The 14,447-nt window shown below is 41.0% G+C and overlaps 1 protein-coding gene across 1 annotated transcript; it reads right to left on the bottom strand.

Annotated features, from left to right (window-relative positions):
* Positions 1-263: 263 nt before the first annotated feature.
* On the bottom strand, positions 264-13,260 carry LOC140952690 (glutathione hydrolase 1 proenzyme-like). Its single transcript, XM_073402133.1, has 8 exons — positions 13,180-13,260; positions 10,818-11,236; positions 9,503-9,698; positions 8,323-8,648; positions 7,420-7,565; positions 5,473-5,660; positions 2,805-3,048; positions 264-1,499 (listed from the first exon to the last, which is right to left on the bottom strand). The coding sequence occupies exons 1-8, from the start codon at positions 13,188-13,190 to the stop codon at positions 1,215-1,217; spliced, it is 1,815 nt and encodes a 604-aa protein (XP_073258234.1). The 5' UTR covers positions 13,191-13,260; the 3' UTR covers positions 264-1,214.
* Positions 13,261-14,447: the final 1,187 nt, after the last annotated feature.

Below are 14,447 nucleotides of genomic sequence, written 5' to 3'. Positions count from 1 at the left end.
TTGCGTTTTTCGCTGCCGTCAATCATCTTAACGGACCTCTTAGGAAACAAAACTTTACTTTAACGGGTTCAAAAGGTCAAGGTTTGTGATTTGTGATCGGTGGATTTCGATCCGTTTTGTGTGTTTCTGTGTTTCAAGGTTCGTTGCTTGTGATCGTAATTTTGATTGACGGCAGCGAAAGACGCAGTTGTGAAAGCGGCTTTTGAACTTTAGAGTTCGCATGTTTGTGAAAAGCGCAGTAAGCTGGAATTTGACCACCTGAATCGCAAATGTCAAAGATAATTTCGTGCACACGAATTAAAACTACTGAGTAAAAAAATAACAAGGAATAGGATTTATGTTAAAACACTTTTTAATTACAATGTACTCTTTACAGCTATACTTCCTGCTTGAAAACTGTATCAAAATTACATCGAGGTTTATTACGAAGGGTAAATTGCGTGAAGAGGTTCTGATGGCATGTTCGAATCAAGTAAAACGTGTACCGTGCAAGCGTTTCAATTTAAACTTGGAAAAGTGGGCGTTTCTGGAAATGATTTTTTACTTCTAGTTGGGGCGTTAACTTGCGTTAATTTAAAAATTACATAGCTTTGCTACTTTTTGCTAAAAGGCAACTTTGAGTAGTTACCGTAAAATTCTGGTTACAACTTCTTAACGGCTTTTGGATGGGGTGGTAAATGAGTAGCCTGGGTAGCAGGCGTCAAAAGGCGTAGGGAGGGATTGAGAGGAAGGAAAAAAGGGACGGGGATTGAGGAGAGCGGGCCAGTAAATGAGAAGGCGAAAGGGGGTTGGTGGTGGCTAGTAATGGGTGGATTTAGGAATGAACAGGAAAATATTCAGTTTTAAATATCTTGAGCATAAAACAACTTGAACACACTGTTCAACGCCCAAATAAATACCCGGTACTAACCCTATACGAGCAAACTCTTGGAGGAGTGAGGAAACGGGGGTGGAAAAGAGAAGAAAAGGTTGAAGAGGTCGTTATCTCTTATTCGTAGGTTACCCGGTACCGAGAGGAAAAAAAGAAGAAGAAAAGGATAAATTGTAACCGGTGTGTGTGCTGGTAGGAGCGGTGGGCTTATAGGCGGGTTCTTTTTTTTCGCATGTATCGGGAACAGTAAACAGTAGGCGGGCTTATATCTGGAGCCGGGGGGAGGGGAGCGTTATAACCTGAAATTTTACGGTCTTTTTTATCATAGCTTGGGGAAAACATGTTAGCCTCCCGACGGAGCTCCAAATTTTCTTTTGTCAGACTTTGCGTAAATGCCTTCATCATATTTTGCGCGATATACAGCTTGTACCACAGCAAAAGCAGTTTCTTTGGCCACCGTTACATTGTGTCCGAGCGCTCTTAAGCCATCTTGTATGTCCTCAGGAAGACGATAGTCTTTGTTGTTTTCAACTTCTACATCCATTTTTGGTACAAGTTCTTCGTGAATTCGAGGATCGTCCACTGCCTGTGATATGTCCCTTCCAAACCAAAGCTTGTTCATCAACACCTATACATGATAAGCAAACGGTGCATGAGGAACTGAGCAATTTACCTCTTAACATAAATAGTGACGCAGAAGGATTTGAAAGTAATCATCCGTCAAAGTACAGATGTAAAGCTCAAGAATTAACTAAAATTATTGCAACGAGAGATGGTTGGTTGGTTTTTCATGGAGAGCTGAGGTGTTTTGTTTAATAGATCTACGATATCGGGGGGAGTGGGAGGGGGAAAGGGGAAGGTAGGCGTGAAAACGCCATACCTCAGTATTAATAGTAAATTAACGCTTCATGAAATTAAGGTATTGGAAATTAACGCGACTTAAATTAACGCGAATTTAGTATAGAACTACTTTCAGATAAAGAGAATTTATGCAAAAGAGAGGGTAACATTTTAAAATGAAGGAAATTCACAAAGAAACATGATTTAATTGGTGAGCCAACAGAAACCGAAGTTAAACGTATAATCTGAAAAGAAAACTTTCGTCTCGGTACTTTCCCTAAGAGTATGAAGAGATTCAAGTGAAAAATCCCTGCCACTTCTAGGATACTTCACAGTTTCACACTAGTGGACCTCCACCCTGATAAAATACTCCTCTTTCTTGGTGTTAATTTCCTATACACTCAAACCTCGTTATTTCGGATACGTACAGTCGAATATGCGGATATTCGACTGTAATAAGGTATTTTCTTGCCTAAACCCCAACCCCTCCCTCCTTCGTCCTTTCGTCTTATTCCCACCCTATAAATCGCTGTTTATGTTTTCCTCAGGGTTCCTTTGCTTTCAGAATGAAAGATGCCTACTAAAATCACTGATACAGTCGAATCCCGCTTAACGGACACCTGCTTAATACGAACACCTCCTATCTATGCGCGAGTAGTTAGGAAGAGTCAAATGCCCAACCCGCCCCGTAGCCTGCGTCGTAGACAGTATTAATCCCTGATATAGAGGACTATATGGAGTTCTCTAACTGCTATGGGTCTCGAGTAACAAATATGGCTTCAACGCAAAATACCGCCTCCTTACCTCGGCACTATTTTAACCCGTCCCAATTAACTTTTCCCTGATTTCAAAATCAAAGAATGTGAGAAAACAAGTTCCGAGCGTCCGCTCGCCAGGAAAATACGCTTGCACAGCAAAATCTCCCGCACGTTTCACCCCAATTGAGGTAATTAAGATTTTTTTGCTTGAAGAGTCCGGAATCCCGCCAACGTTTGGATTCCGGAATCCCCAGCGGGAATCCAGTGTCCAAGTGTCCTATGGGGGGACATGTTTATTTCTCTTCAGATATTTCTAGTGATTGGTTTTGTCATACCAGTGAGACAGCCGTGGTAATCCTTTTGCCGCCAGACGCACCAATAATAAGCTGTACGTCACCTGTATCGTTCGTCAAAATGGCGGGAGACATGGACGAGATTGGCCGCTTGCCTGGCTGGGGAAAATTAACCTCAGATGGATAAACACCATCAATCTCTGTGTCGTTGTTGGGAATATCAAAATCTGCCATCTGATTATTGTATATAATCCCCGTGAGGTTGGATCGAAACTTGCATCCAAATCTGTCAAGATACACGTCATGTTCGTGAACACTTTTCTCATAACGGTACTCTCCTGGTGTACCATACTACATAGAAATTGTCATTATATAGTCCACTCTCTCTTAGAGTCTCACCTTTGGGACCCGCTCTACTTAGGAGTCTGCCCTTTTTTAGAGATGTCCATCTTGTAGAGAGTCCACTAAAAGGAGTAAGAAAAGGCGAGGACCAACTCTAAGTGCCGCCTTATGCAGTGCAGTGCCGTTTTCCTCTGTGATAGAAATTGCTGTGTTGAGAATAAACGATTGACAAGCCTAGCTATTAAAGGCGCTTAATTTCTGAAGCCCGTCGACGCCAGTTGACTCTAGTATAAGACGGACACCTCGGACTGTGTCATGGCTGTATAGTTCATTTTGTTAATAGTTCTAATTACGCTTCCTTAAGCGCTATGGAACTTAGCGTTCACGAATAAATTGGCTTGTAAACGGCAAAATCACAGCTTCTTGTTCAACAAAAATACTTACCAAGGCAGACACCTCACTAAAAACGGACGCCTAGAGTTGGTTCCTGTTTTACTTTACTCTCTTTAGTTGACGCTCTTTTGGATGAACACCTCTCTGAGACGGACATATCCTCAGTTTATAGAGCCGGTCCCACAGGTGTCCTTCTTAGGGCGCTTTCGATTCCAAATGTCAAAACTGGCCGGCCGGGCCATGGACCGAACGGTCATTTTGAAAATGAAACAGGCTTTTTCCAAGAGTTTTTGAGAGAGTTGACTGTATGTGTTGAGTCTGCTGTTTCGTTCTTGTGTTAAGGTACACGAGGACGGAAACCGCACTACGAACTTCTTCTATATTAATAACTATTGATATTAATATTAATATGGAATATATCATATCGTATGGGTTAAGTACAACGTACTTCATTGGGTCTCAACGTACATCTCTTTAAAGATGCAAAAGGGAATCACACTGTGATTGCTCAGACCGAGTTTATTATATTGCCATAACATTTCATGCGCAGCTCATGCAAGTGACGTGTCGATCGATTATTAATGGACCACTAAGGCATGCAGCCCAGATCATCCGTGCGAGATTGCCTTATGCATTGTGCGGTCTACCTGTTCGCCTGTTATATCACTTCACTTATCATACATCTCATGCAGATAGCTCGCAAATGGACCCATAAGAGCAGCTAGTGGCGCCATCGTATGCTAACGTTCAAGCTTACTGTTCATGTATAATGTAAAGAGGACACCTGTTGTCCTCTCATCCGCGACATTAAATTACATTGCATTGCATTGCAATGCGTTGCGTCTCGTTGCAGTGCAATGTATTACACTTGATTACATTGCACTGCCCTGCATAACATAACATGGCTGATAAAACTAATTGTTATATTCCTAGGCTTCAACTCAACTAAACCAGTTTTCTTTGCGTGAATGAACACAACAACACAAACATAAAGTCTCAAGCTAAAAAGCAACGATTTTCAAAGTTATCCCAGAAGAAAAATAGTAGCTAGTGGAGGAAAAAGATACAGATAATATAAGGAAAGAACATTGTAAATCATTCATTCAGTGGTTTTGAGAATTAAATTTGGATTCCTATAAGTAGCAAGTCGACTGTTTTGATTCGCTCCGCTAAAGCGTATTCTTTTGTTGCTGTTGAAGTACGTTGAATTGAAAGTTTAGAAATATAACGAAAAACTTAACGTGAGGTCCCTCGGGAAACCAGTTAGTTTTGTCTTCCTCGAGCCCTGATGTTCCCCTTGACCTCGTCTTGGGAAACATCAGGACTCTCAGGAAAACAAAACTGTCTGTTTCCCTCGGGATCGGACATTAAGTGTATAATATAACATGACATGACGTAAAACTAAATTGCATAGAGAGGAGAAGTGCAAATTCAAATTTCTGAAATTATGGGATTGGTTCGCATGTTCAGAAAGAACAAAACGACAAAAGCTCCCTTGCCAAAACTCGGGGCTGTTAGTGACAACAGGTGGGGAGATATAAGCACGGATTTGCCCTGATGACTCTCCACAAATACTTCTACAATTGGCTTGGATCGTAACGTTTACGATCCAGGCCTATTTTAGAAGGATTTTTGTGGAGTCATCAGTAATTTGACCTTTTGAATCGAAAAAGTCGATTCAGAATACTGATTGGAGAAATTGAATTTTCTAATAAGGTTTTAAATCATCAATCCTGTAGCGAAGAAGGTATTCCGCCGTAGAGCACTCAAAAAATTATTGCAATATCTGCAGTTTCCTCTCAAATTTGCAAACCGCCGACCTTTACCTTAAGGCAGCGCTGTTGTCACTTTTTTTACCTACAGGATATGCAAAAAGTTTCGGACTAATTCACTATTCTCGACGTATGTTAACTCGAATAAATGCGGTGTTCAGGATGAACGTTGACTTGGAGCCCTGGTCTTTCACTAAACTAACCTGTAATTGATAGTGGATGTCACAGAAACTGCGTCACCGTTTTCGGCCAAAACAGCCAGGTGTGTGGTGCCATAATCAGCATCAGAGTAGGAGCTCGTGTAATAAGACACGTTGTTGTATGTTCCGTTGTCTTTAATTTTTTGACGCAAGTCGTCGCCCAACTGTTGTTCTATCATCTTTTGTGCAATCTGAAAAGAACGTAATGGAGGAAACAGTTCAGACATAAAATTCATAGAGCTTAATAGAGGCCCTCTCAGAGCGGGTCTTGTTATCCCTTATCACTGTAACTCTTAGAACAGATATGTCTTATCCCTAAATTTCCAAAAATGTTATCCGTTAACAGGTGGAGGTGCTGGGGGGAACGTGTCTTCCTCCCCTGCACATTTTTGCGCGAAATAAAGAAAAACAGTTTGCCAAAAATTTTTAGCTGCATTCACTGTAGAGAATAAACGGAAGATATAACTGAAGCAGCTGAAAAGATTCAAGAACCATTGCGATTGTTACAGCAGAGGCGCATTGTACAGGCCTGATTAATCCGTTTCCAGAAGCGAAATTTTGCGCGTGTAGTCCGGCGGCGAGGCTCTTTGCTCGATAGCTAACTAAGACAGAGCCAAGACGATCAGTGCATTCATTATACAAGCCTACGGAAATTGCTGCATTATAAAGATTACAAAAATTCCAACAAAATTACCAAAACAAACTTTCCCCTAAAATCGCTGCTACATGAGCCGCTCAAACTTTTCTTTAAAACTAAAGCAGAAAAAGTCGCACGAAATTGCTCTTCACAGAGCCAGTTATCTTTGGCCCGCCGAGCAGAGATAACTTTTTCTCGATATGAATTGACTTTGTTCGAAGGGTATTTGACTAACGGACCTTTGGCGGGAAATAGGTAGTCTTTTCGCTTCTTATTTAAAAAAACAGGAGTTTATTAATTTTTGAAAACAGTTATTGAGTTTATTTGGTAAAAGTACGAGCCGAGGGAAAGTAAATCATTATTTTTTTTGTTTGTTTGTTCTTTATCAGTTTTAGGCCCTAAAACTAATGCTTTTTCAAAAGTATGCGTTTTCGTTGTCATCAAAAAAGCATCGATCGATTCGTGTCCACACTACCGTTTTGATACGTTTTCGAATAAAACGTTCGAAAACGATTGAATTAATTTTTATTGATTTTAATATTTATTGATTTGTATTGTGCACTCTAGGGAAAGAAATTTTCATCTGCGCATGCGCAGATTAATTGCATGCGCATGCCACAAAGGGGTCTACACACGTACCTGTGATATTAAAGTCATCGTTTTCATTTTGATGCGTTTTTCGACCGTTTTCGACCGTCCACACTAATATCACATGGCGCGGTTTCGTTTTAGTCCACTTTTAAGAACGTTTTCACAGTCGATGCGTTTTCGATGAAAACGCTAGGCGTATAAGTGTGAACGGGGCCTTAGTTCAATATGGACATAGTTACCATGCAGCCATTGTCTCGTAGGTTTTGCGAATATTGGTAAAAATGTTTCTCACGGCGTATTTATCAGCAAGAGGGCCAGCCCGCCTGCTTATATAAAGCGGATCAGCCCGGTTTATTGGGCTGGCTCACCTCACATAAGCAGGCCCTAAGGTGTAACCGGGAGTAAGGGTGGAAAAAATTTTACGATATAAACACCAATGAAAAACCAAGTGAGCTTCCGCGCGAAAACTTGATATCTTTACATGTGAAAATTTCACCGTTGCTATGGCTTCATAATAAACCGCACCTTTCAGACCAAAAAACTATTTAAGTAAAATGGTTTGGTATTTCATTGGTGTTTATATAATAAATAGTACATTACATGGCGCTTGGAGATACGAAATTTCTCTTCGCTGCGCTCACTCGTGAAATATTTTTTAACACTCGAAGAGAAATTTCGTATCTCCGCGCGGCCGTGTAATATCAACTCTATCTTTCACGTACCTCGCTTATATTCTTATCCATATTAAAATTAGGATCACCAAGTCGACTACGCCAAGCATAACCAAACTTGAAAGCCTCAATGATCCTGTGATATGTCAACACGGAGGCATTTGTGCCATCACGGGCCGATGAAGACATATTGTAACCTATAAAATAAAGCTCTTCTACTTTAAATAAGTGTAAAATAATTGTTTCATGCCGGGTAGGACTGTTATAGTTGAATTCATGGTTTCTGCTTAACTTAGGCTGCGAATACATACAGCCGCCTCTCATCGCCTCCGGCGCTGGGGTAGGGACCATGGGGAACTGGCGTTTCATGAGGCGGCTGTATTTGCACGTTATCTGCAACTCGGTTAACTTGCTGATGAATGAATGTTCCCTTGCAGGTTTCTTTGCTCTACAACTACACACTGAAGAAATCTATCGTTAGCGGGAACCAACCCCCTTCCGCACTGCTTCCTGTAGGCTCATTTTTATTTAAGCAAATGAATCATGCTGTTGTTGATGATTGACGATGAAAAAATGAAAAAAGTAACGATTTAGAGGTACGTAGCACATCCACTGAGTGGTACTTCGTCTACTTCATTCCTGGTCGAATTGGAATTTGAAAATGTTGGTTTCAGAAGAGAAGGGACAACCGTAGTACTCGGAGAAAAACTTCTCGGAGCAAATGAGAGAACGAACAAAAACTCAACCCACATCTGGCACGACGCCAGAATTTGAACCCAGGCCACATTGGTGGGCTGCGCCCCCTTACTTCCCTCATGATGATAATGATGATGATGATGATGATGATGATGACGAAGATGATGATGATGATGATAGCCAGCGAGAAAGCTCTCTGACAGTTTACTTGAAGGCTGTGATGAAGATGAGGGGGAGGAGAACAGAAAATCTACCTACCTTTCAGTATGTTTAAAATGAGACCTAGTACAGCGCCACTTGTAGGGGGAGGAGTGAGGTGCATTTTCATCCCCGCCAGTTCACTTTCTAGGGGCTCCCTGATCTCTGTTGTGTAGTTCCCCAGATCTTGTTCAGTGACCTGTCCCTTTCTTTCCTGGTATCGGGGGATACCTTTTCTTATATCTTGAGAGATCATCTCGGCCAGAGACCCATTATAAAAAGAATAGGGATCGTCTCGAATTTTTTCCAGTGTTATCGCGTACTTTTCGTTTTTGATTATAGTACCCTTTTCATAAGACGTCCCATTTTTGTCCAAGAGGAGTTCCCTAAAATGCCACGATAAATAGCAATAGAGAGAAAATCACAGCAGTACTAAATAAGGCACTTTTTTAATACCTCATATTCTGTTTAGAGGCAGCTGTTACAGCACTATGAAGGAGTATCATGAAGCTATTATATTATGATCTCTTCCTAGGCTACATGTACAGATTATAACTCATCCAAGACATTTAAGGATATCACCTTAGGGACCCTCACTGCTCGGGACTTGTTATGCCCCTAGCGTTCTTTTACGTCCTACAGAGCCAAATCAAAGAAGTTCTGTGCGACTGGGAGCCCCATGGGAGTACTCAATATAATGTACAATATGGGGAGGCTCGCCTAAAAGGGGTGCTTTTCCAGGCTTCAGATGTATAAAGGGGTAGAGATGTCACTAGCTGAAATATATGGAAGGGTAGGGAAGTCTGTCATTTCGGTCTTTAAAAAGGCCCAAAAAGGCTAACAGATGACTTTTACAGCTGTGAAAGAGTCGAGGAAACGCCATGGTCTTGTAATTTATTCACATTTAAAAGGACGTGTATTTACAGCAGTTGAAAGGAAAGCAAAGTTTGTAGGTATGTGAAAAGGATCAGTACCATTTGACAATAGAAGGTATACGAAAGAGTTCCTTTTCTGTCAAAAATGGCATATAAAAGGGTGAGGGGTTAGCCCTCGGGGCGGAATCTCACCGTATAGTACTTTCTCGAGTACCCCCCCTGGGCTAGGAGCCTACCACGGTTCCGTATGAACCAAAAATATTTTGAAAAAGGATACTCGACACGCCTCTAAAATCTCAGGCGCAGTTAAATGCCAAAAAGAAAAAAAAGGGAAAAAATGTTATGAAATGATAGCTATTGCTCACCTTAATCCAGGATCCGTTTTTATTATCTCTACCATATCCTTATTCAAGGCCTCGGCCACTGCGTCGCTTATTTCAAATCCTTCTCTGGCTAAGTTTATGGCAGGTTTGACCAGATCTTTCCAAGGTAACCAACCGTATTCCTTCCAAGCTCGGTATAGGCCGCTAACCTCTCCAGGAACAGCGATGGCAAGACCGCCTAGAAGAAAACAATAGGGAGTTTAAGCAAGGACGTTTTAACTGAGCGATACACGTCAACCGGAAGTGGACGTTTTACATTCTTGGGCAACGATTTTTCCCAAATTTTCTGGCAAATCGTCTTAACAAGAGCAAAGATACTTAGCCGAATACCCATTTGGTAGTATCAAGTCAAATTAAAAGGGAAAAGGCATCACTCCCTTCGGTTGACGTGCGTCTTCCAAAAACGTCTTTTATTATAATTCCAGCACGAAACCATGAGCAAGCACTCCATTCGAACGGCGGGCAAAGCGTGTCTCGCGCATGTGAATTTGCTATGCATCCCTTTTGGGTGCCGCTGCGGTTGGGTGACATCTCCACGATAACCCGAATTATTTAATTATTTTTGTAATAAAGGGAAATAGACTCCGCTTTTGGGTGACATGCCCGGGGGCAACTCCCCATATGAGCCATACAGGTATGTACCACCCCAAAGGGTTTGGTTTTTGCTTCGTTTTGGTCTGACAACGGGTATAGACTTTGCTCATTTTGGTCTTGAACCGGGTATGGTTTTTAAGGGAAGTACGGGAGAGTACGAACGTATTTATTGTTTCAACTCCAAATGTAAGAGAAATATGGGAATTCGAAATGGATTTTGAGAAATCTTTTTTGTTGCTGTTCGTAATCTAAGTAATGATGACATAATTTCTTAAAGGCCAGGCCGCGGTTGTTCAAACGTTGGGTAGCGCTATCCACCGGATAAAAATTATTTAGTCTATAGCCCCATTGGTTTCCCAAATACTTATCCACTGGATAGTGATTTATCCAGTGGATAGCGCTATCCAACGTTTGAACAACCGGGGTCTGGTCTGAAAATGGAAACAGATTTTAGAGGCCAGGTCTAAAAACGGGGGTGGAAAATGACATTTTTTGCTCAGGATTTGGAGAACCGAGCGGCACACCCCTACCAAGAATTCCTAGCAATACCCCCGCCCCCGGGGAACTCTACCAGAATAACCCGAATTAGGGAAATAAAACAAAGAACCCTCCTCCCTTATCTTCTTCTAAATTTAGCTAAATATTATGGATCACAAAACACCCTGGTAATTAAAAACGAAAAAGAAACAGATCCAGTACCAACCACGTTTAGACATGTCTTCCCCAGTTTTGTTCGGTGGAAACATATCAGACGTTGTCGCTGCCGGAGCAGTTTCCCTAAAGTCGATGACTTTGGCTTTCTTGAGTTTTCGAACATAAACCAGCATCACACCACCGCCACCAACTCCAGAAGAGTGCATGTTTATAACTCCCAGACAAAACATAGCGGCGATGGCTGCGTCTACGGCCGAACCGTTACGTGCCAAGGTATCATTGCCAATACGGGAACATTCTTTAGTGTCGGTAGCAACTACCTGTCTCTGATAGGGTCCCCCAAAAGACGGGGGCTTGTCGGGCTTTTCAGGCTTTTCTTCGTCTTCTCTGGTAAAATACCAACCAAGAAAACCAGCCAGTCCGGCAAAAATAAGCACCACAATCACTATTATGCATATGATTCGGTTTCTGCCAAAGAAAAACACAAAATTAGAGTTAGTTAACCACCCCGGCTTACTCCCACGGATTGCCCGAGAAGAACACTGTACCCCCAAACGCAAACTGCATTTTGGCGCGAAAAGATTTCCCTTCACTCGAACTCTCTGGTCAATATGGCGGACAATTCTAGCTTTATCTGTTCAAATAATGCAATTGTAGTTCTGCTCCGTTACATTTGCCCAATTATTTTATTCAACAATCTAACTTATCTATAAACAAACTATGTTTAGTGAAAACGGCTTACTCTAATAAATCGATGTGGCATGGGCGATATTGGCCTTCCAATTTCTACAAACAGTTATGCAAACATCCCGTATGTACAGTGTAGCGAAACTCTTATCATTTCCGGTTCCTGTTTATTTTTACTTCCGCTTCCTTTCGAATTGAAATTTTGGTTTTTCGAATTCGAATATGTGATATGACTTTAGGTTCAAATTAAAGGCTTCATTTGGAATTTTGTGGAAGCTTATAGTTGCATTGTTGACGATTAAGTAGCTTATTAGAGTGGCGAAGGTGAATTGAAGTTCAATCATGTAATTTGCATTTTAGTTGGAATGGTGATTTGAACTTCAACATCCGCGATGTCGAGTTTTCCCTGTATAGTTTCAACTTGTTCAAAGTAACTTCAAGTTCGAATGATGCTATTTCGACTGCGTTCATTGCGATTTCAAATTCATATGACGAGATTTCGACATGGATAGTCTAATTTTTGAACTTCAAATTGTATTTTATTTTCAATTATTTTTGTCCGCAAATGTACGCCATAAACTCGAAAAAGCTAAAAATTCAAAAAACGCCGCGGCGTTTAATCAAATAAATCCGGTAAATCGGAGTTAATCCTAAATCTTAGCCATTTAATAGTTAAAATGGTATTGGTAACACGCGAACGTAGTACTGAATATTGACGCGCAGTATTCGCGTTTGTTTTAGCTAGTTAGCTCCAAACTTAAACGGTTAAGTAATTTTGTCTATCTAATGTTGTTCACGTTGTTTAACGACAGTTTCTAGTTGTTATTGTGGTTTCTAGTTTCTCTAACGAGTTGCCTTACATGCTGAAACTCCCTAGTCTCCGTTGTGTGGACCACTTTTGCTATTGCACTGCCTTGTGAACCGTACTCACTTCGGATTAACAAAGTACATATTTGTTACTGTTTGCGGATGAATTACCTGAACTGTTGATGGCAGACAATGCCCGGTTTTGTTTATCTGTGCCTGCCAGTGGCTTGAGGCTGTACCGACGCATTTACCTAACCAAACGGGAATTTACCGGCAAGAGCGAAGAGTAATACAGATACCTCTATCTCCCTGGGTTCACAGTGTTCTTTAATGTGCAACCTTATTGTAAGTTCTTTTAATTTTTGCCTTAAAGCGTTGTTTTTAAGTACCGAGACATTCCCGAAAACTACAACATGTCTATATAATTTAACCTCGTTGATTGAAAATCTTGATACATGAACCCGGCCTTCAATACATGTTTTAACGCGTCGGCGGAATTTCACCTTAAGCCTGATTCAAAGGATAGTACAGTGATGTCTCAGGAAATTATTTCCCTTGGAGGATTCTAATTAGACCAAACCTTGAAGATATGTCTAGTATGAAAAATAATCATTGAGGCATACTAATTAAAAGACGCCGTACTCCGCAGTATGTAGTCTATGTGTATGTGATTGAATCATTCAGTTATAGCCTTATTAATTAATACGAGATGCCTAAAAATCAAATCTCAAGCTAAAAAAGAAAATTGTTAAAGGAAAAGTGATTTTGTGAGGACGCTGTTAGTTGTTCAAGCGTGACAGATGCCGTCTCTGTCGATCTCGTGATGCATCAAGTCATGGAGCAAGTAGTTTGAGAATAATATTAAACATAGTTGCCTCCAAAACAGAGCTAAAAGGAAATAAGAATCACTCTCTTACCTGCTAACCATGGTAATGGCTTCGCTTCTACTTGCAAGATATTTATTTGAAAACACAGTTAGTGGACTTATTAAACCTGTGCTTGCTGATAATGAATCGATCCATTCCTGAATTCGCTTATTGAATTCCCGGAAATATTAATATGTATGTCCTACTGCCACCCCACCCCTCCCCTGTTTATGAGATCACGCGATCTTTTCGCGAATGCGCGCGCGAGTGGGAGCGACTTTCGTTGACGGTAATAGGAGTCGGAAAATCATAGTTATCTCTCAAGGACGCAAGGACAAGACAAAACAATCTCGAAATATTTCTCGATATTTCTTAGCAAACAACCCTAAGCAAAACAGTGTATGACTAAAATTTCTCAGCTTTTCGCAGAGCCAATTACAGGCTGCCGCCTGCCCCTTTCCGAGCTGAAAAACTTCAGTGAGATAGACCCTCCAATTTACCCCCCTAAGCGAGATGACGAGACGAGCCAGACGACTTTTTATAGAAGTGAAGGTATCCTATTAAACATTATAAACTATTATTATTCATTCAAAATATTTCCCCGATTCTGATTGGCTAAAAGCACACGTTTAATTCACCATAACCAGTTACTGATGACCAAATTTGGAAGAATTTTGACTTTAACGAGGAAATGACGTCAAAAATGCAGCGTTTTCGCAGGTTAAGGCACCGTTAACCGAGAAGGCCTGAGGACGAGGTTGAGTTGTTTTGGTTGTGAACTTGAAAAAATGGCGGACACTTCACTCGTTTCAAGAGTAAGAACTAGGCGAAAAAAAAGCTAAAAACATGGCAAGAACAGCAAGAAGGCAACTTGAAGGGCGACATCTGCTATTTGGAGAATATTTGCGGAGCTGGACAAACCTAAACGTACACTATCAAAGATCAACTGAACATCCATGGATCGATGGAGGTAAGCACGTTTTTTTCAACTAGAAATTATTTTGAATGAATAATAAAACAGTTATTGAATTCGGCTTTCTTATCATATGAAGAATTATGGAGATCTGGGAGGGTGTTATCACCCTCCTTGATCTCCATAATTCTTCATAAGATACTCAGCCTCATTAATTAACTGTTAAATAAATAAACTTTTAGCTCCCCACGCTTCATTCGCCCCAACCTCGTTCCCAGGGTCTTCTCGTTTACCAATATAGCTCAGATTTTTTTTTTTCTCAGTAGTTGCTAGCCTGCTTAGTAGGGACACAAGAAATTTGCGGCGTAACGCTACGGCGGCGCCGTTTAAAATTTAAAATAGCTTC

The sequence above is a fragment of the Porites lutea genome, chromosome 11, assembly GCF_958299795.1.
Source record: "Porites lutea chromosome 11, jaPorLute2.1, whole genome shotgun sequence".
Lineage (NCBI taxonomy): Eukaryota > Metazoa > Cnidaria > Anthozoa > Scleractinia > Poritidae > Porites > Porites lutea.
This window is presented reverse-complemented; position numbering and strand designations above follow the sequence as displayed.

Bases quoted from the DNA above. Each gene is read 5' to 3' on its own strand.
- LOC140952690 (XM_073402133.1), bottom strand. The intron at 8,649-9,502 runs GTGAGCAATAGC...GTGGCATTTTAG, and splicing joins AAAACGGATCCTGGATTAAG to GGAACTCCTCTTGGACAAAA. The intron at 5,661-7,419 runs GTACGTGAAAGA...CGTTCTTTTCAG, and splicing joins TGGATAAGAATATAAGCGAG to ATTGCACAAAAGATGATAGA.